Source organism: Sceloporus occidentalis, unplaced genomic scaffold (assembly GCF_023333645.1).
Source record: "Sceloporus occidentalis isolate IW3139 unplaced genomic scaffold, rSceOcc1.0.p SCAF_2, whole genome shotgun sequence".
Taxonomy (NCBI): Eukaryota; Metazoa; Chordata; class Lepidosauria; order Squamata; family Phrynosomatidae; genus Sceloporus; species Sceloporus occidentalis.
The window spans coordinates 228,234,202-228,255,577 of NW_028316982.1; the positions used below are offsets into that span (position 1 = coordinate 228,234,202).

A 21,376-nucleotide genomic window follows, 5' to 3' on the forward strand; every position below is an offset into this window, starting at 1 on the left:
TTTGGGGGTGTTTCTCTGTGTGTGAGTGAGCCCAAGTCTCTTATTTACAGAATGTAATACAATTGGTGTCTAGTTTGCTTCTGAAAATTCTACTTGCCTGCAGTGAATAAATGGAGCACTTGAAGATACCAAGTGTTATGTATTTATACTTTTATGATCTGAAATTTCATTCCTTAGCCAATGTCTGTTGCATTGCCCATTATAAAATAGTAAGAGAGGTTGTACTGTGAGATCCGGCTTGTCAGAGCCCCACTATTTTTATTTATTTATTTATTTATTTATTTATTGACATCAGTGTAAGTGCAGTGTGTGTGTGTGTGTGTGTGTGTGTGTGTGTGTGCATGTATTAATATTACTAAGCTCAAAAAAGAGATTCAACTGTGTAAGGAGAATCCTTCACATCTATCTGATGCTACTTTTCTTGGGGAGGCTAACCCAATGCCTGTAGGCATTATTTCTTGATACACTGATTAAATAAACAGTCAGCATAGTAACGAAGTGGGGCATTTCCAATTTATTACTGAGCTGTAGAAGTGAACTGAATGCCAGCTTCTGTATTAATATACTAGAAAACATGGCTGTAGTGAAAAGAAATTACTGTTGACTGTTCAGCTTTCAAATGCTGCTCTTTAGAATTTTGCTTACAAGGATTCTTTCTTTTCTTTTTTATACTGAAAATCATGCTGTGTCTTTTTCTACCTCATGCAACATCTACAGTGAAGATTCTCAAATAGAAATATACCTCGCAGTTTGTTTAACCATCCTTAGGGCAGAAGAGGGCACAGCTGGTAATAGGGAGTGTAGAGTTTTTTCCAACTTCCACTCTTTGGAAGACTACCAAAGTGCTATGTATGCCTATGAACTATCAGCCTTTGAAATGAACCACTTTTGTAGCATCCCTAATTTAACTGCATTTTAAAAAGGCTAACATGTTCAAATGAAGTAGAAAAGAGAATGTAATATCTGATCTTTCTCTCATATGGAGCTGGTGGCAGTTGAGTTGAACTCTATGCAGAATACTTGGAATTTGAAATAAAATCAGAAGGAATACCATGGCACATAGTTGTAGAGATGTATACTCATGTGTTGCATCATGTGATGCTTTGAGCATTGGACTATGACTCTGGAGAACAGAGTTCAAATCTCTGCTCAGCCATGGAAACCCCTAGATGACTTTCAGCAAGTCACACTCTCTCAGCCTCAGAAGAAGGACAAGTCAACATCTCTCTGAACAAATCTTGCCAAGAAAACTCCATGATAGTTTCATTTATGGGTGCCATAAGTTGGAAATCACTTGAAGGCACACAACAACAAGACTCTGCTGGTGAAGGCCATCATTTTTGCAGCTGAGAAGGGCAGATGGAGTGCAGTATCTCTAAATAGCCTCATGTTAGCATGAAACAGTTTGGGTTTAGTAGTGGGTCTCATTTTGCTAATGTAAAACTTAGCTGGGGGTTTGCAGTTTATTTAGATGTATAATTTCTTAGAGCCACAGATGACTTCCTTTTCACTGCTATGATTGGCACAAGCCTAATTCTGTAGCAGTTGTGTAATAATTGTGAAAATGTAATGAGGGAGTTAGAGGTCTTGTATTGTTTAGGGTGTGGTGACTTAGTGGTTAAGTGGTTAAGACACCAATTTTGACAATCAGAAGATCGGAAGGTTACCAGTTCAAAGCCTGAGTACTGCGTGATGGGGTGAGCTCCTCTCAATAGTCCCAGGTTCTCCCAACCTAGCAGTTCGAAAGCATGCAAATACAAGTAGATAAATAGGTACCACTTTGGTGGGAAGGTAACAGTGTTCGGTGCAGTCATTCTGGCCATATGACCACCGGAGTTGTCTTCAGACGACACTGACTTTTTAGCTTAGTAACAGATATGAGCACCACCCCCTACAGTCAGTTATGACTAGACATTCATGTGAAGGGACTAGCTTTACTTTTACTTTATTGTTTAGGATAGTTTGCAGTATTTGAACTATCTGATGTCTCGTCTTTGTTTTCTTCCTCTCAAGGATAGGAGGAGAACTATATGCCAGTATTCTGATGATGATGATTGCAAAAAAAGGAGCTTAGAAGATAGTGACAGGAAGTCAGTGTGAAAGGGGGATCTTGCTTACCCAGTTTCCCCCTTTTCAAAAAACACCCATCTTCTGAGATGCTTATATACTCATGTATAAGTTTAGAAATTTGAGTCAAAAAGTCAACCCAAAAAACTTTAGTCAACTTATCCAAAGGCCAGTGTAAGTACTGTACCTTAGCTCTTATCAAAAAATGAACCATCCCTGTCTCTGAGTAGAGTGACGAAAGGTGAGACCTTCCTCAGTCCATCCTGGGAGAACCTAAAAGAAGAACCAACCTTCTACACTCTCCACCGTGGCACTACTTCTGGCCTTGTTGAATGCATTGGTGGGAAATCGGTGGTGGCAGCTCTTTGGTGCTTACCCTCAAAAGAGCACTGACAAGAGTTGAGGGGGTTGGTGCTTCTTTTAGGTGTTCCCAGTACTGAATATGCTCTCGCCTTTCACCACTGTACTCAGAGAAGGGAATTGTTCCTTTGTTATATAAGAGTTAATGCTGTACCTTAACTCTTCCTTTCATATCCTTTTTGACCTGTGCATTTTATTAGCCCTGCCAGCACCTGTTCACCTCTGCAACACATTGCACAGTCACCATTTACCATAGTTCCCTCTTCATCTATCAAACCTTTAGGCCAGGGTAAGTAAAAACAGGCTTGCTGGAATTTTGTAAGTTCTTTGGGATCGTTTTCCTTTGCTATGTCCTTTACATCCTTTGTAACATGCCCCCAAGTTTTACCATTGCCTTATCCTTGGGTCATATCAAAATCTATAATTTTGGTGCCAAAACATGGCCTTGATTTATACATGAGGCCAACTTGTACATGAGCATATATGGGCTGTTTTTTTTAAAAAAAAATCTTGACTCATGTATATCACAGTTAATTTTATATTTACTTTTCAACTACATTAAATTCTAATTTTATACATCTCATTATGAGACACTCCTTTTAAAAGAAAATCTGAAGCACACTTTACAATTTAAATCTATCTTTAATTAATCTGTCATCCTGCATCAGACTTCACTAGCTTAGGCCTAAAGACATTTGTTAGATCCAGCTAAAGTAAGTTTATAGAACCGAATGTCAGTGTTCCAAGCTCTTATTGATTCAGTGGTTCTACTACTGTTGAAATATTTAGAATTAGTGCTTAGGCTTATTTTTATGTAAAGAAATAAATCAGTGATGGTGAGTGGGAAGCGAAATAACATATTTCAGACCTAGAGGCAAGAGATTAGAAATGCCACAGAACAGGTAATATATTTTATTCATTTTATTTGTCATTGCGGACTTTTGCCTTGACACAGGGTTTCGAAGTCATGAGAGGCAACAAGACCCAGGGGTGTCATACTGTCTCTCAACAGGATTGTGCTATTCACTATGTAGGTAGTGATGTACTCTGTGGTTGTTCCCCAATGTGTTTGTTTCCCAGATGCTGAATTTTTATAACTCTCAACTAGGCAGCATGGATATTTGCTTTATATCTCATGAAAAATAGTGTTGTGCCCAGGAGAGATTTGTTCCTGAGAAGTTCTGGAAACGACAGTGTGGTTCCCCAAACATTGACCATAAAAGAGTTCACAGCAGGAAAGCTGCTTGTCCCCCTACTCCATAGAATCATAGAATGACAGAGTTGGAAGAGACCACAAGGGACATCCAGTCCAACCCCCTGCGATGCAGGAAATCCCAATCAAAGCATACTTGACAGATGGCCATCCAGCCTCTGTTTGAAGACTTTCAAGGAAGGAGACTCCACCACTCTCCGAGGGAGTATGCTCCACTGCCAGACAGTCCTTACTATCAGGAAGTTTCTCCTAATGTTGAGGTGGAATCTCCTTTCCTGTAGCTTGCATCCATTGTTCCGGGTCTTGGTCTCTGGAGCAGCAGAAAACAAGCTTGCTATCTCCTCAGTATGGCATCCCTTTAAGTATTTAAACAGGGCTATCGTATAAATAATAATAAATAAATAAATAAATAAAAGTTTTATTTATATACCGCCCTTCTTCAAATCAGGGCGGTGTACAACAAGATTATACAATACACAATACAATAAATACCAAAAAACTGTTACAAAATCCAAAAACCTTATCACAGTAAAAGGCTAACATATAAAAACATTACAAACTCTTGCCAGTCTATTGTGCTGGCAGAGGAAGGGGGGAGGTGAATAGACATTCTAGGGGGGAATATTCAGGGGTACGCCTGCTCAAATAAATAGGTTTTCAACCCCTTCTTGAATTGGGGTAGGGAGGTGGCTGCGCGGAGCTCTGTGGGCAGCGAGTTCCAAAGGCTGGGGGCCGAGATCGTAAAGGCCCTCCTAGAGGTAGAAGCTAGTCTAGCCAGCGGAACTCTTAAAAGTTGCTGCCCAGATGATCTGAGGGTGTGGGGCGGATTATATGGGGAGAGGCGGTCCATCAGATACCCTGGGCCCAAGCCATTTAGGGCTTTATAGGTAACGACCAACACCTTGTATTGCGCCCGGAAGCGAATAGGCAGCCAGTGCAGCTCTTTAAGCACTGGTGTTATGTGACTGGCCCTAGATGTATTAGTGACCAATCGGGCTGCCATATTCTGCACTAATTGCAGCTTCCGGGTATGGTACAAGGGTTGCCCCATGTAGAGCGCATTACAGAAATCCAAGCGCGAGGTTACCAGAGCATGTACAACAGTTTCAAGGTCCCTCTGGCCCAGGTAGGGACGCAGCTGGAGTATCCGCCGAAGCTGATAACAGGTGCTCCTGACTGTTGCATCCACTTGAGATGTAAGGTGGAGCGACGAGTCAAGGAGCACCCCCAAGCTGCGTACAGAGTCCTTCACGGGGAGCGTGACCCCGTTCAGGACAGGTATCACCTCTTAGCCTTCTCTTCTCCAGGCTAAACATCCCCAGCTCCCTAAGTTGTTCCTCATAGGCCATGGTTTCCAGAACCTTCACCATTTTAGTCTCTGTCCTTTGGACATGCTCCAGTTTCTCCACATCCTTTTTGAATTGTAGTGCCCAGAACTGGACATAGTATTCCAGGTGGGGCCTGACCAAAGCAGAATATAGTGGCACTATTTCTTCCCTTGATGTAGACACTATACCTCTATTGATGCAGCCTAAAATTGCATTGGCCTTTTTAGCTGCTGCATCACACTGTTGACTCATGTTCAACTTGTGGTCTACTTGGACTCCCAGATCCCTTTCACACATAGTCCCATTCAGCCAAGTGTCACCCATCCAGCTTGTAGCCATCAGTGACTCCTGCAGAAGGGTTGAAGAAGTCTCTCAAACAATGTGGGATGGGGAACAGGTGACTGTTGCAGGAAGCAAAATTGTACCAAGTCAGCAGAAATAATCCTGTAGTAAATAGTAGTGGCTACTCGTTGGTTTCCAAGCACTGTTCAAGTTGCTGATTATGTATATGTACCATCATTAAAACTATTGTCATGTTTTGCAAATTTCCACATAGAACCACAGAGACATCCAGTTTGGTTTATTATCTAATGGGCCTCAGAGAAAGACCATGGTAAAGCCTGAGTTATTCACTATCAATTATTTTGGTTACCTTCTGAACCGACACTTTGGAATTTGGGATTTTTGGCTTTAGAATTCATATTTGGCTCTAAAATACAAATGTATTAATTGATTTTGACAACTATATAGACTTAGCGTGATGTCCCAGCCATGTTTATGCAAGTATAGAACTGATCAGGAAACTTGTGGGTTTTCAGAAAACCACTGTTTTCAGTTGATTTTGCATGGTAAAACTGTGTTAATCTTTTGTTTCATTCAAATGTTTAGCATTAACCCTGTTAATGTCAGGTAAATTCCCCAGTACATGTCTGTATGGCTTGGGACCATGGTATCCCATGTATTCTCCTTTATGGCCTGCCCAGATTTTTAAGATCTTTGAGAGAGGCTTTTCTCTTAGTCCTTCCCTCTTTGGAAGCACATTAGGTAACCTTCTCAGTAATCCCAGACTGTGGAATTGTTTGCCAAGAGAGGTTAGGCTGGCCACCTCCCAGCTGGCCTTTTGTAATTACAGTCCTTTCACTGTCTAAGATGTATTATAGCTAAAAAGGAGGTATTGTTTCTTTTTAATGATGTATTTTAAAATAGTTTTAAATTTTAAAATTATATTTGTTTTTATTTAAATTTTGTTGATAGCCATCTTGAGTGCCCTATAGATAGAACACAAATGTAATAAACAAACAAATAAATTGTTCTTTAAATCAGGGACGTATCCCTTTGAAAAGTAGTGATTTTAAACTTCTCTCGTATATGAATATTTGTGGAGTAAAGTGGATAAGAATTTATCCTTTGCCAAACTCTTATTTTTAAATCATTAATTGCCTAGATGAAGAAGCTTGTGAGCTTCAAAAGCTAGCACAATACATTCTGTGCCTTTTTGGCTGACGTAATAAAGCCATCAGCACAATGTGTATGGTTGGGAATGTATCCTGTCATTGCCATCGTAGGATGTATCTACAATGTAGAAATAATGCAGTTTGACACCACTTTAAGTGCTGTAGTGCCATCCTATGAATCCTGGGATTTGTAGTTTTACAAGGTCTTTAGCTTTCTCTGTGAAATGATGCTCATGCTTCAAAAAACTACAAATCCCAGGATAATGTACTGTGGAACCATGGCATTAAAGTGGTGTCAGACTGTATTATGTCTACAGTATAGATGCAGCCATAGATGCTATTTGGTAAATGTCAGTGAAAAGTGAAGGCACATATATACCTTTTTTTTTTAGAGAATAGCACTACTTCTTTAAAAATCAGTGGCTTAGATCTGTAGTCCTCAAACCTTTTCCAGCTACACTCTGTTTCATTTTGAGTGATGACCCTAATGCCTCCCCCCTAGGGTTGCCATATCCCGCAGGGGGGCGGGACAATCCCGGTTTGGGAGGGGCCAACCCGGTCCCGGCCCGGTTTGGCGCCCAAACCGGGACGGCCCCGCCCACCGCGGCCACCTCAGGCCCTGCGGCGGCTCCAAGGCCTTGCTGAGGCCTGGGAAGGCTCTCCGTGGTTGGAGCTCCAGCCGCGGAGACGCTCCCTCCCGGGCCCCAGCGAGGCCTTGGAGGCGGCTCCGCGGTCGGAGCTCCGGCCGCGGGGTCCTCAAGGCCTCCACGAGGCCAGGGAGGAGGAGGAGGCCGCTTCCCACTGCGGCGATTGCCGCGATGAGGAGCGGCCCCTGCCTCTTTCCCGGCCTGGGAGCCTGCTGAGGCTTCCTCCCAGACCGGGAGGAGGAGCAGGCCGCTTCCCCTTGCGGCGATCGCTGTGATGAGGGGCGGCCCCCGCCTCCTTCCCGGCCTGGGAGCCGGCCGAGGCTTCTTCCCAGGCCGGGAGGAGGAGCAGGCCGCTTCCCCTTGGGGCGATCGCTGTGATGAGGGGCGGCCCCCGCCTCCTTCCCGGCCTGGGAGCCGGCCGAGGCTTCTTCCCAGGCCGGGAGGAGCAGGCCGCTTCCCACCGCGGCGATCGCCGCGATGAGGAGCAGCCTCCGCCTCTTTCCCGGCCTGGGAGCCGGCCTAGGCTCCCTCCCAGGCCGGGAGGAGGAGGAGGAAGCCTGGCACCGCGGAGATCGCCGCGATGCCAGGCTTCCCCTCGCCCTTCTCGGCCTGGGAGCCGGCCTAGGCTCCCTCCCAGGCCGGGAGGAGGAGGAGGAAGCCTGGCACCGCGGAGATCGCCGCGATGCCAGGCTTCCCCCCGCCCTTCTCGGCCTGGGAGCCGGCCTAGGCTCCCTCCCAGGCCGGGAGGAGGAGGAGGAAGCCTGGCACCGCGGAGATCGCCGCGATGCCAGGCTTCCCCCCGCCCTTCTCGGCCTGGGAGCCGGCCTAGGCTCCCTCCCAGGCCGAGAGGAGGAGGAGGAAGCCTGGCACCGCGGAGATCGCCGCGATGCCAGGCTTCCCCCCGCCCTTCTCGGCCTGGGAGCCGGCCTAGGCTCCCTCCCAGGCCGAGAGGAGGAGGAGGAAGCCTGGCACCGCGGAGCTCGCCGCGATGCCAGGCTTCCCCCCGCCCTTCTCGGCCTGGGAGCCGGCCTAGGCTCCCTCCCAGGCCGAGAGGAGGAGGAGGAAGCCTGGCACCGCGGAGATCGCCGCGATGCCAGGTTTCCCCCCGCCCTTCTCGGCCTGGGAGCCGGCCTAGGCTCCCTCCCAGGCCGAGAGGAGGAGGAGGAGGACAAGGTTTAAAAATCTAGGACTTTTTTTTTAATTTCCTAGCTAGGAAATTAAAAAAAAATGTCCTACATTTTCAAACCTTGTCCTACATTTGTCCCGGTTTCGAGGTCCTCCATTATGGCAACCCTACTCCCCCCATATGTATTGAGATTAGGTTTGCTGTTCTACTGTAAATTCAAAACAACCAATCTCGGTCACTTTGCCCCTTGGTCACCCTGGGAGCAGCAACTGTGCAGCTGAATGAACAGCATCCAAGAAACCTCTCACCCATACCACCCCTCCAGCAAAGGCCAGTGCAGGCAAGAGGCTCTCGGTTGCTGCTCATCCTGCTGCTCAGTGGCCAGGTGCAAAGGGAGAAGTTTCTCCCTGGTAAGGAAGGACTCTCAATCCTACTTTGTTGGGGCAGAAAGGGTGAAGCCAGTGTGTGTGTAGTGGGGTTACAGAGGCCACATGCCCTAGATTGGATAGGCAAGGGGAGACATTTTAACTACAGCTGCCACTCCAAGGGGAAGGGCTCTTTCCAACAATCCACCCCAGATACTCCTCCCTCTCCTTCACTAGAGTATGTCTTCCCCACACAACTTCAAACGTCCCCCTCGCCCACAAACATTACCTCTTCTTTTACCTCTTCTCTCAGTCTGTCCAATGAAAGAAAACAGGAGCAGCAGAGCAGCTACAACCTGCCAGCCAAGTCTCAGCAAAGCTCACAAAGCTTAAACAAGGTCCTAATTTGAAAGCTCCTTTTGGCCGCTGCTTCTCCCACACTGCCATGTGCTCTAACCCCTTGCACCACCCAGTCAGTGTGTCCCAAAATGATACCACTCCAAGTCATAGAAAGCAATGTCCTGCACCCAAGCCTTGCAAGAATTTCCCTACTGCCACCGCCACAAGCTAAAGATGCAGCTAAAGGACTGAGTTTATGTGGGCAGGCAAAGAGCAGTAAACAGCATCACACAAAATGATCAGTGTGAGGCTTTAAGGAACCCTGAAAGAAAATTTCTTGAAACTTTCATCCCCACCATGGTCCTAAAGGCTGCTGCTTCTCCCTGTCTTGCACACCAATACTTTGACTGAAGGCCTCCAGCTGCCACCACCACCACCCCTCACCCCCCCGGATCTTTCCATCACCCCTTGGAGGACATACCACTCACTTTGGGAATCACTGACTTAGATGATGGAGTAGAGAGAATCCTTATCAGATTTGCAGATGATATAAAACTGGGAGGGATAGCTAACACATTGGAAGATAGGAACACAATTCAAAAGTACTGTTTTGTCCCAAGAGCAATGCTATGGACTTTGGGTGTAGTAAGGCCTCTGGCTCTCAGGAACACAGCCAGAACAAAAGACTTGTCCACAAATTTCTTAAGTTTCAAACGCTTTACTGGTTATAACACAAAAACATGAAACTGGTCTCCTTGTTCTCAATAGTCCTTCCTAAATACCTTGCTCTCTTTTTGGTGGATTCTATCTTTCTTCTTCTGAAGACTATCTTTCTTCTTTTGTGGACTTATCTTTTTTCTTTTGTGGACTTATCTTTTTTGTCAAAGGAAAATACTCTCTCCAGGTCTGACTTGGCTGAAATCTTACTACACACAGAAACTAGCTAGAGGGAGACAGCATAAGACCCTGGGATTTCCCACAATTTTTGTCTTTCTTAAAGCTATAGATCTGTATTTCCCTTCTTAAACTAATACATAGAAAACCTAATATAATCTTAACTAAATATATGTCTCAAGAGCATCAAAGATGCTCTGGAGGCATGACAAGTACCATGATAATCTAAAAAAACTGAATTAAAATAATAGCATGTAATCAAGCAGAGACAAAATTCTAGATTTACGTCACAGAAATCAAATGCACACCTACAGGATGGAGGATACATGGCTTAGCAGTGGTACATGTGAAAGGGACCTTGGAGTTATTGATTATAAGTTACATATGACAGAGCAGTGTGATGCTGTAGTGACAAAGGCAAATAATATTTTAGTCTGCATTAATAGAACCATAGTTCCCAAGACAAGGGAAGTAATAGTCCCACTATATTATGCACTAGTATTCTGCCTCATGTAGAGTACTATGTTCAAGTTCTGGGCACCTCATTTTAGGAAGGAAATGGACAAATTAGAGCAGGTTCAGAGAAAAGCAACAAACATGTTAAGAGGCATGGAGAACACTACAATATGAGGAAATGTTGAAGAAGTTGGACATGTTCAGCCTGGTGAAGAGAAAATATGTTTGCACTCTAAATATCTGAATGGCAGTCTCAGAGAGGAGGGTGCAAGTTTGTTCTCTACTGTCCCAGGAGAGTATATTTTATTTGAACATTAGAAGAAACTTCTTGACAGCTTGGCAATGGAACTAGTTACCTAGAAAGGTGATGGGGTCTCTTTTCCTGGACATCTTCAAAAAAAGGTAGATAGCTCCCTGCTGGTGATGTTCTAGGTGGATTTCCTGCATTAAATGTGTTTTGGGTGGTGGTGGCTGGGCACCATGGTATATGAGGCTCTTTCTAACTATGATTCTATTCCATTCTATTCTATTCAGGAAACATATCTTGGGTAGCCGTGTTGGCAATATAGCAAAGTATAATATCATCCAAAATCCACAAAACAGTGATAATAAGACCAATAAAAGTATCACTGTTTTGTAGATTTTGGGTGTTATTGTACTAGCCTGTTGTGTTCATTTTCAGGATGAAGCAGGGCCAGGGAGCATTCAGATTTTGATAAATATTAATTCAAGTGTGAGTGTGTGTCTGAGAGAGAGAATGACAAAGAAGATCCTGTTGCTAGCCTTAGCTAGAATAATCCTACAGAATCAGTGGTATTTACATAAATGTATACTTACCATTCATTAAGTGTTTCACTGTTTGTTCTAGGTAGAACTAGCAATTGGATTTAAGCTGAACAGATCTCGTAGATCTAAAAATGTGTTATGTACACAGACTTTTAGAATTTCATTTACCATTTTCCTTGTCCTTGTCTGTTTTACGTCTCTCATTTTTGGTCTTGCTTTCATTTTAAAAGCCTTGGGGACAGTGCAGTCATTGGCACTATGAACATTAGTACCTTTCTGTGAGTATATGGATATTTTTGATCATGCAGTTCTCAGATATGTGTGATGAGAGGACAGCAGCATAACCACTCTTGTGTATTTCATTTATAATCTGTGTTGTCACAGATCATTTACAGAAACATTCAGCCTTAATGTTCTATTGATGTGCTTCCAGCAGGCATCATTTAAACGTGGTGTGGTGTTCTTCAAGTATATAGTATTGAAAATGTTGTTTTACTCTGGTTTTTCCTGCAGCAATGAAGTTCGACATGACACTTTCTAAGAAGATTGGCTTAATTTTTGCAGGACTAATAATCATCTTCCTTGCCGTGATAGGTATCGTTCTTTTTCTTCCAGGTAAGATGCCTTAACTTCTCAAAGTAAGGGGCAGATTTCTGTGTGATGAGCAGGCCAATACTTGGTTGATTGTTTCAGTTTGACAAGGAAGAAGGTAGGGTCTTAGGATGAGGACAAGAGAGCTGATAATGTCTGTTCTGAAACGGAGACTGAAAAACTAGCTGCTTTCAAACATAGGCTGTTTCCAAAACTGAACTCCCACTCGCATAAGAATGGAGTCCAGCATGGGAAGTCAGAGTTTGCAAGTCCATCCCAAACCTGCTCTGTGGGACTGGAAAACCCTTCATACCATAGTTCTGGCATTGAAATCTGTGGAAGGTGAAGGAGGGAGAGGCTTACAATTCTGTCATGAGTATTGGGTTGAGGCTGTTGCAAATAGGAGACTGGGATGCAGCCGAAATATACCCAGACTTGCCTCCTCTTCCCAGTGCAGTGGCACATTAGTGATGCCACCAAGCCCTTCTTTGGAGATTTAACCCCTCTCAGGTGTGTGAGGGTGTAAAGGCTCAACACCCCTCCCCCATACCTATTGGGAACACAGAATAATAATTATATGGTTCCTAGTAGTCCTGGTCATGGAGACGTGTGACCAGAGCTTCCTATCCACTCTCCTTTGAGGAATAAATCAGGCATTTAAAAAGTGAAGTCTTTTTTTTTTTTAAAGAAAAGGAAGGAAGGACAATTACATGGTAAAAGATAACTAGTTATAACACGAAAGCTCAACTTGTTTAAACCTCCCCTTGGGTGGCAAAAAGAAAAAAGAAAGAAAGAAACATAGATTTAATAGGTTTATACAGTAGATATAAAACCACAGTCCTCTCCAACTCCATCTATTGCTAACCCTGTTTTCCGATCCCGACCTGTTTGCACTATGGGACGGTCTCCTTGTCACACACACCCCAAGCCTTTCCTCTTTTACCTTTCCCGTCTCCCATTGACTAATAGAACCCAAGTGGGAGTCAGGGCCAATAGATCTCTCCACCTTCTCACCTTCCATTGACTGGCTTATACAACCCTGTGGATGTCAGAGCCCAACGGGTCTCTCCATTTCCACACCTGCTACTGGGTAGCATGGACCATTTCTCTTGAATTAACGATTCTTATAAGCTAGATTCAACTGTAATGGAGGCACATGCCAGCTCCCCAAACTGTTGCAAGAGATAAGAAATACATGTGGAGGATGTGATGCGAGAGAGGAAGATGTGGATCCACAATTCTCTTAGTCCCTACCCATATTGTCAATGTGGAAAAGGATTTAGACTGCCCATGAAACTGGTATCATTGATTCCTCTCCCATTGCTTGCAGTGGGTGGAAATAATAATAATAATAATAATAATAATAATAATAATAACAACAACAACAATAATAATTTGTTTTATTTATATACCGCTATTCCAAAGATCATAGCGGTGAACAGCAAGTAAGCTAATTAGCAAGTAAGCTAATTCTATAATAATTCTATAAAGTAAAATTCAAATGTATCGATGGGGGATTGCCCCAAGGATAAAAATGCCTTTTTTCAGGCACCATGAATTTCAGAGACCTGCTGATAGATTGAAGACCCTGCTGTACAATGGAGGCACATGAGATATAGACACACACACACACACACACAGGTCATGTGCCTCTGTGCCAGTTGGATACACAGGATATATATATATATATCCCCTGTCACCACTACACAGGATGTATTGTTTGTGTGTGTGTGTGTGTGTGTGTGTGTGTGTATCTTGTAAACTTCCTGTGTAGTGGTGACAGGGGCATGTGCAATCTACAGAGGGCTTGCATTTGTATGCAGGACCAAGGAGCAGTGTTGTATACATTCTAATTTCCTGAATCTGTTGAGATTTCATTTAGCACATTTGGTTGAATTTTATTAAGTAAACAAAATTGCAGAGTATTAATTTTATTTACTATATAAATATAGTAGCTAAATGTCTGAAATGCTTGTTTAGGAAGAAGGAAAACACACCTAACATAGTCCAAACAAATTCAAAACTTTACTTGACATTATTTTTGGAGGGATATTTGTAGCTGTTTTATTTTTAATGGCTAGGTTTTAATTGATTTTAATTTTACTGATAGTTTATTTACATGTTTAACTTCAGCATGAAGTAAAATTTTAGTGATGTGTATTTTAATGGTTGTAAACTACCTCTAGTCCCACACAGGGGAAAAGGGAGGATATGGATAAATATAATAATAATTAACATAATAATAATAGGCACCTTGGGCAATTCAACTGCATGCCCTTTTGTTTAAATTTTATGTGGACAAAATGTAGGTATGGAAAATTCTTAATAGACTGCCAAGGCTACTGAGATACAAATTAGATATTTAAATATTTCCTAGGATTAAAAAATTGGGGGGGTGGGGGAATAGCTGCACAGTTGTCACATTTTCAGAAAAACGGTAGCTTGTGAACAGTGAGTAATTTGCTAACAGCACAATGTACAGATTTTGGTCAATAGAAAGGGGCAGAAATCCATCTTTGAGGTCTTTGATACCAGGACGATCTGATCCTAGGTATCTGCTCCTGCTCACCACAGCAGTTTCCACAGTGCCTTCATCCTCCCCAACCTGTTTCAGTAAGAAGGACATAAGGAGGATGTGATGGGAGAAAGAGAGAGAAGTGAATTCACAGTTCTCTAGTCCCTACCCATGTTGCCAACATGGGAATGGATTTAGACTATTTATGAAAGTAGTCTAAATGAATCCTTTCCCATTGCTTACGGTGGGTGCAAATCATTCTATAAAGTGCAATTTAAATGTATTGATTGGGGGACAGCTCCAACGGACACAAGGATAAAAATGCCCCCGTCATTCCTTTTTCCTTGGCAGCAAGAACACTTACTTGAAACTGAGCGTTTTAAGCTCTTCAGATATAGGATTATATTATAAGTGTTACTTCTGAACAACCCTTCCTAAAGTTCAACGGATGCTTCAAGGCATTTTTTTTTCATTTCTGACTTACATGTGCTCATAGTCTCTCTGTTCTGTTACTCTGTTTCTCCATGCAAACCAGGAAGAAAATGAAAAGTGAAAGGAAGATAGTGAGTGCTGCAATCATTTCAGAAGGTTATATACAGGACAAAGGATCATAATTGGGCATGCACAATATCTGCCCCACTAAGCTGAATCAAGCCACCACACATTTATAGAGGCTTGCAAAAAGTGGTTGCAAAAGTGAGTTTGGCCAAACATATGAATGTGACTGAAGGGCTGCTTTCAGCTGAAAACAGGCAGATAATTAAGTGACCTGTAAAAGAGGTTACAGTCTGTCACTGAAAAGCAAATTAGATAATAGCATTCACATCTCTTCTTCGTTTTCTTTATTTTCAGGTATCTTGCTCCCAAACCTGGTGCTTAGCCCCTTTTAATTCAGTGGCAGATATTTCTACTATTAGTTTAAAAAAAAAACAGACAAAAACAACGACACATTATTCACTGCAAATACTGCACAAAAACTGTTCAGAAAATACATGTCACCTTGAGATCATATTCCAGTGGTCATTGATCATGTGATCTTTTATGCTGAAGACTGGTTCTTTATTTCTTTGGCCATGAAAGATTTTTTACCCCGTTAATTTTTAAAAGCAAGAGTGATGAGGGAGTGCAAGAGGGATGACATGATCCTTGCCCAGGTGGCCTGCAATCTGTAGCAGGCAAAGTTTGGAACTGTTAGCATAGAAATCCAACATTCAGTTGAAATAATTGAAGCAAAGAGTAGCGATTCAAATTTATGTTTCTTTCTTACTCATTTAGCAGGCTTGATATGGCTACTTCTGTATTCTTAAGTAAACTGGATGGCTATGTAATGCATGAGTTCATGTTATGTAAACATTTAACAGAAAAACTGAATTTTTCTCATGCTGGTTTTCCCCCAGGGAACATTTAAGTAGGTCACTTTCATAATTTTCTGCTTCTTTTAGTATATAGAAACTATTATAATCTTGATGGATAAGGTTTGTATTACTGTATATACTTGTGTATAAGTCGAGAAATTTAGGTCAAAAATTGACCCCCAAAAACTGGATTGACTTATACACGGGTCGGTATGTCCCAAGCTTCTCCCTAGCCGAGCTGCCTCTGCAGTGAAAGTCCAGTTGGGGACAGGCTGAGAAGGGCAATCGATTGCCCTGCCGCTTCTCCCAGCCGGGCTGCTTCCTTAAGTCTGACCCTCAGCTTATCCACAAGGTTGACTTACAGTTGAATATATACAGTAGTCCCATTTAAATGCTCTCTTCCTGAGTCCTTCCAGTACTAATATTGCTTCGTTTATGGCATACCATAAAAATCAAATGGACAAAATGTTGGTCGATCGATCTATGTATTTACAATTGAGTATGTTCTACCTGGTTCTCTAAACAAGCAGCCCCAGAGGTTGCAAGGTTCTTTGTAAAGGAAGAGATCTGTACTTTGAAACTCGAATTTAAGTAGAAGATAACTAGGCATATCGTTCAAAATGCTCCTTTGTATTGTGTTTAATGGCTTTTTCCTCCTATTTTAATTGATCTTTTATAGAGGGATATTCATCTTCACAACGAACTGGCCTTGCCTTAATTGTAGTGCCTGCTTTTATTTTAGTGCCCCTTCTCTACTTTCTGTTCACATCAGGTGAGAATCTGTTGATTTACTGGCTTTGGAAAATTATTCCTAGAATCTGCTATGATAGACAGAAGGGGGCAGAAGGGAAGGGAACTTTTAGATGTGAGAGAATGTGGCGGGGGGGGGGGGTTGTAGAATATTCTCAGCTATTGGGAAAATCTTACTGTTACTGAAACATGGCATGTCCCTGAGTTGTGACACTGCGTGGGGGAGTTCCAGCATGTCAGGAGTTTATTTTCTTCTTTAGCCATTTTGAAGCTGGAAGGTAAGAATCATCTGTTATTGTCCGCTGTCACAGACAAGAATCTGAGCCAGAAAGATGCAGTAAGCATTGTTGTTTGAATCCAAGACATGTTTCAGCTGTGGCATAACTAAGGGGGGATACAGATGGGAAGAAAGGGGCGGCCAGACGCCGCTCCTTTCTGCCCTGGATGGAGGCTGTAAGCAGACAAACGCTGCGGCCTCCGTGAGGCTTAAAAAGAATACGCTCCCGGCGGGTTCTTTTTCCACTGTGTGCGGGGTGCCATTAGCACGCTCATGCACAACAATGACCTCCATGTGGCACCGCACTGTTTGGGCGCTGCTCTGCACAGACGTTACTGCTGCGTGCGCTGTGTAAACGGTGGTGCGCCAAGATGCCGTCGGTGGCATGTAGTACAGCTTGGGAGCGTGCAAATGCTCTGGTCTCCTGAGCCCTACCTTCTGCCCCAGGCGGCGCAAAGCGCCGATCTGTACTGAGCCTGTGTTCTCACAGAGTGCTGCAAATCAAGTTGGTTCATAGAACTGGGCTATGTTTCTGATATATTCTTTCTGTTTGAACATATTGTACTTATTTTGGTATAATAAAATAAGATAGATTAGAAACTCTACCTTCGGGAGTACTTTCATTTGGCAGTTGTGCTTGTTTTTGCCTGATTCACATGTTATGTAGGACATACATTTCTACCAGTTTAAATTGTATTTTAAAAGATCCCCATTTGTTTTGTTTTCATTTATGTGTCTGCTGAGTTTCACCATTCGTTTCTCAATAATATATTATTGTTTCCCTAGTTTTTGAGAAGCAGCCTCTGTTTGCAATTATTCTGGTAGCCCTGAAAGCAATTGGATACATAATTGCCGTGGCTGGATTTGCTTTGTGTGTGCTAGGTAAGCAATATATTTTATAATACTTCTTGCATTTCTTACCCTTGTATTTTCAAGAGGTGTCAGGTAGCATACTGACAAGTATCCTACAAAACAGCTTCTCCCCATTGTGAAATCCATAAAGGTTTTCAAAGAAGAGAAACCTTGAGTGCATTTAATATTGTTTTATCCCATGAACAAACATTGGCCTGAAGGTAGTGTTACATTTTCATCATTATGGCTCTGCTTCACATTCCTGAGTCTTGTGAGCTGGGCCTAAAATAGGTTTGCTTTAAATTATTAACTCTGTAGCACTGCACATCCTAAAGATGCTTCCAAAATTGCTGCTGGCTATTTTGCAGAGCTTGGAAAAGTTACTTGTTAGGGTTATAATGTCCAAAATCTCTGAGCCAGCATGATCATTGGACATCCACACACCAAAACCATATTTTTCAAACACTTGATTTTTGAAATTATTTTAATCTGTACTCTGAATGTTTAGTCCACCTCTGCACTTGTGTTTAATCAGTTTCTGGCGAAACAGATGAGAAAACTGAATAGCTTTTTATATTTTCACACATAACTCTTCCACCAATATTAAATGCCTGCATTTGGAAGAGGTTTCACTTCAAAGGGGGATAAAATCTGGGAAATACTTTTGTGGTAAGAAATGCCACAAACAGAGAAAAGCTGTTTTTTAAGAATGGGCAGCCTGCAATATTGATGGCATACTGGGCATCTGTACAGGTTGTGTTCTTTTGGAGATATCTTTGCAGTGAATATATGCAACAAAATTTCTATTTGGCTTTCTGTTTAGAAAAGGATGCCTCTGTAAAGGCTCTTAAAACAAACACACAAACAAAACAAAAGTATCTTCTTTACTGCAGGCTTTTAAAAGGGAACTAAAAATGTATAAAATGTATAAAAGAAGGAATGCTATTTTAAATTGAGAGCCAAATGGTATTAATTGGATTTAGTTGCAAGAGAACAATTATTGCCTTGTGTGTAAAGCTACAGTGTTTGGTAAATAGGGTGAGACTGTCTGGCTCTATTTTAATTGCTAGACAAGCTGGCCTTTTATCTTTCTTAGAAGATGCAGCCAACGCATGGCTGAAGTGGTTCCTGTGGATTCCATAGGTCTTTTTGAAGTCATGTGAGATCAGGAGAAAGCTCTGTTTCTACTGTGCAAGTTTTAGTCCAGTCTTCCTAAAACAGACATCACATGTACGTTTGTATATGCACACACACACACACACACATGGTTGCAGTCTTAATAGAGAAAAAAATTAACCAAGAAAGCAAATTTTAACAAAAATGCCTCAAACTGACGAAAGCTTTTTAGAAGGTTTTTTTTAATCAAACTGATGGTTTGTAGTGACTGCAGAAGTGATTTAGACAGATTTTAACTTAAGTTTAAGCACATTTCTATTGTGAGTAAACTTAAGTTAAGATGATTTTGATATAATTGATTATTGATATAATAGGGTTCCTAGATGCTTGACTCTCCTCTCTCTTGCAGGGTGGTAGTGGTGGTAATCCAGTGTTTTTGAATCCTGCACCCACCCACCATAATTTAATATTAAATCTTGTCTGTATTAAATTGAATATGTCCTCTTAGATGGAAATCAAATCACTCTTCCTCTGATTATTTCTGAAAAATAACTTGTGTATTTTGCTTATGCAGTAGTATATGTGTTGAAATTTTCTTGTGTGCCAGCTCTTAGAAAATGCCACATGCCTATGTTTTTATTAACATATTCAAAAGCATTTGGAGATTAATGAAGTCAGTCTGACTAGTAAAAGAATATCCCACAATTGTGGGTGGTCTAATACAAAGATTTTCTGCTATCCAATAATGTCTATAAATGAACATATGCACTTGTGCAATTAGTGCTACCTCACAGTTTCTGGGAACTGTATTTGTTGTAAAATTAACGATGATTTGATTGATGCCTTAATAAAGATAGCACTAAATTGGACATTAACACTGTAGCGGACAGAATCAAGAGTCAGTCAAAAATGGAAAAGAGTGCTGCTAATCTCTTCACAGAGAAGGAAGTGGGAAAGAGGTGTATGTGAGCCCAGGCTTGCCCAGGTTTGTTATCATAACAGTTGAACTTGGCCAGACAGATGATCTTTTAAGTTTTGGGATTCACTTTTATGATGGTTAATGAAGTAATGTGACCCCAAACACCAGCTTCTTAAGCCAGACAATACTCCAACCAAAGGGTTTTCATGATACTGCAGATTGTGATGCTGGGAAATGACAACTGAAGGACTGTTATGTTAGTGGGATGCACTTAGACAAGCAGCTGTGGTTGGTCCAGGGAAGTTCTTCTGTTTGTCTCAGCAGGCTCCGTGACTGGGAGAGTGCCTGCAGTCATTATTTCCCAGTGCCCCAATCTGAAGCACTTAGGAATCCCTTTGGGTGGGGCACTGCCTAGCTTAAGAGGTATATTTTGGGGGACTGGCATCACCAGAAGTAGCTATGACTTCAGAGCTCCACCCTTGTAGCTATATCAGACTGCAGAATATCAGCTGTGGCTTATTGCATCTAAATGAGGCCACACATACTTTGCACAATTTTTAGTGCTGTATGTACTGATGTATAAATCTAGAAATGTTAGTTAAAAATTGACCCCAAAAGCCTAGGTTGACTTATCCATGGGTCAATGTAAATACTATACTTTAACTCTTATTAAAAAGGAAAACATCCCCTGGTGAAAGGCAAGAGTGCAATCTGTCGTGGAAGCACTGACCTTCCTCTACTTTCTCTTCCATCCAGCCTTTAGTGTGATCCAAAACAGTTATGTGTGCCATAATTTTGTAGGTTCTTTGGCATTGTTTTCCTTTGCTTCATCATTTAGACCCTTTGTTGCATGTCCTAAGTTTTATCCTCAAGTGCTAAGGGTCATATCAAAATCCATAATTTTGCCCCCGAAACCTGCCCTCAACGTATACATGAGGATGACTTATAGTCAAGTACATATGGTAGTTCAGAAAACCATTTTTGTAACAGTCAAGAACAAAGAATGTAAACAGATTTACTATATGAGGAATTACTCAGTCCTTAGAATACATGCATGGAAGTGATAAAGGGCATTCTGCAATTCCCAAATGGCTATGCACCTTCCATTTTTATGTCTGTATACACCTTGAGGTAAAAATTGTGTAGTCTGGGAACTCGGTGTACAGTTATCCATAGCTAGAGAAATAATTGCATTATGAATGTTTTTATCTAGAAAGTACCGATCTATTCTTTCAAAAATTATCTTTGAGAAATAGAATAAAAGGTGTTAACCTAAATTTATTTTTCCCTCCCCAAACAGCATGCCCTCCAAAACAAGGTTCTGTCATGATTGCAGGCTTAGCGATTATTGATATTGTAGCAGCAATTGGCCTAATTTATCTCATTGTTATTGGTGGTAAGTAAATTTCTATTTAAATTCTACCTGAAAAACGTTTCCTTAAAATCAAACATTACTTGAGTGTTCAGATGAGAATATTCTTGATGAGTACTGATGCATTGCTTGACCAGTGGGCTTTTAGGTAGGGAAGTGGAGGGGGTCTATAAGAGAAAGGTTTTGGACATTTGAGATTGTTCACATGAATGAATGAAGTTGCCAATGAGTGTGTGCACCTAGCTTGCTTTGTCTGTAGACGCTGAGGAATTGGACAGTCATTGCAGGAGTTTTCCAATGTGAGCCATGGAGTCTAGACTTCCCCCTTTCTGCCCTTAGCCCCTGATTTTGTTCAAAATGTGCAGAGAAAGAATGGGAAGATTTAGTTGTTTATAATTGTGAACAAGATCAGCTATATAGTACACTGAGTTTAGTCCACTGAGATAATATCTATTGGGTACATTGTAGGTGGTCTGATACAGGGCATGAATTCTGTATTATTTCATGCATGTAAGAAATGTGTATGATCCATTTATGTAGCATTTATATCCAGTAATCTTTTTCTATCAAATGCATGGCTTATGTGGAGCAAAA

General features: G+C 41.9%; 1 protein-coding gene across 6 annotated transcripts in view; it reads left to right on the forward strand.

Annotated features, from left to right (window-relative positions):
- Positions 1–21,376, forward strand: part of CD47 (CD47 molecule) — a 92,151-nt gene that overhangs the window by 45,112 nt on the left and 25,663 nt on the right. For all 6 annotated transcript variants that reach the window (XM_089512333.1, XM_089512328.1, XM_089512329.1 and 3 more), the window contains 4 exons: positions 11,549–11,650; positions 16,176–16,268; positions 17,310–17,405; positions 20,711–20,806. In XM_089512333.1, the coding sequence (XP_089368459.1) occupies positions 11,549–11,650; positions 16,176–16,268; positions 17,310–17,405; positions 20,711–20,806 (387 nt within the window). The remainder of the gene's footprint in view (positions 1–11,548; positions 11,651–16,175; positions 16,269–17,309; positions 17,406–20,710; positions 20,807–21,376) is intronic.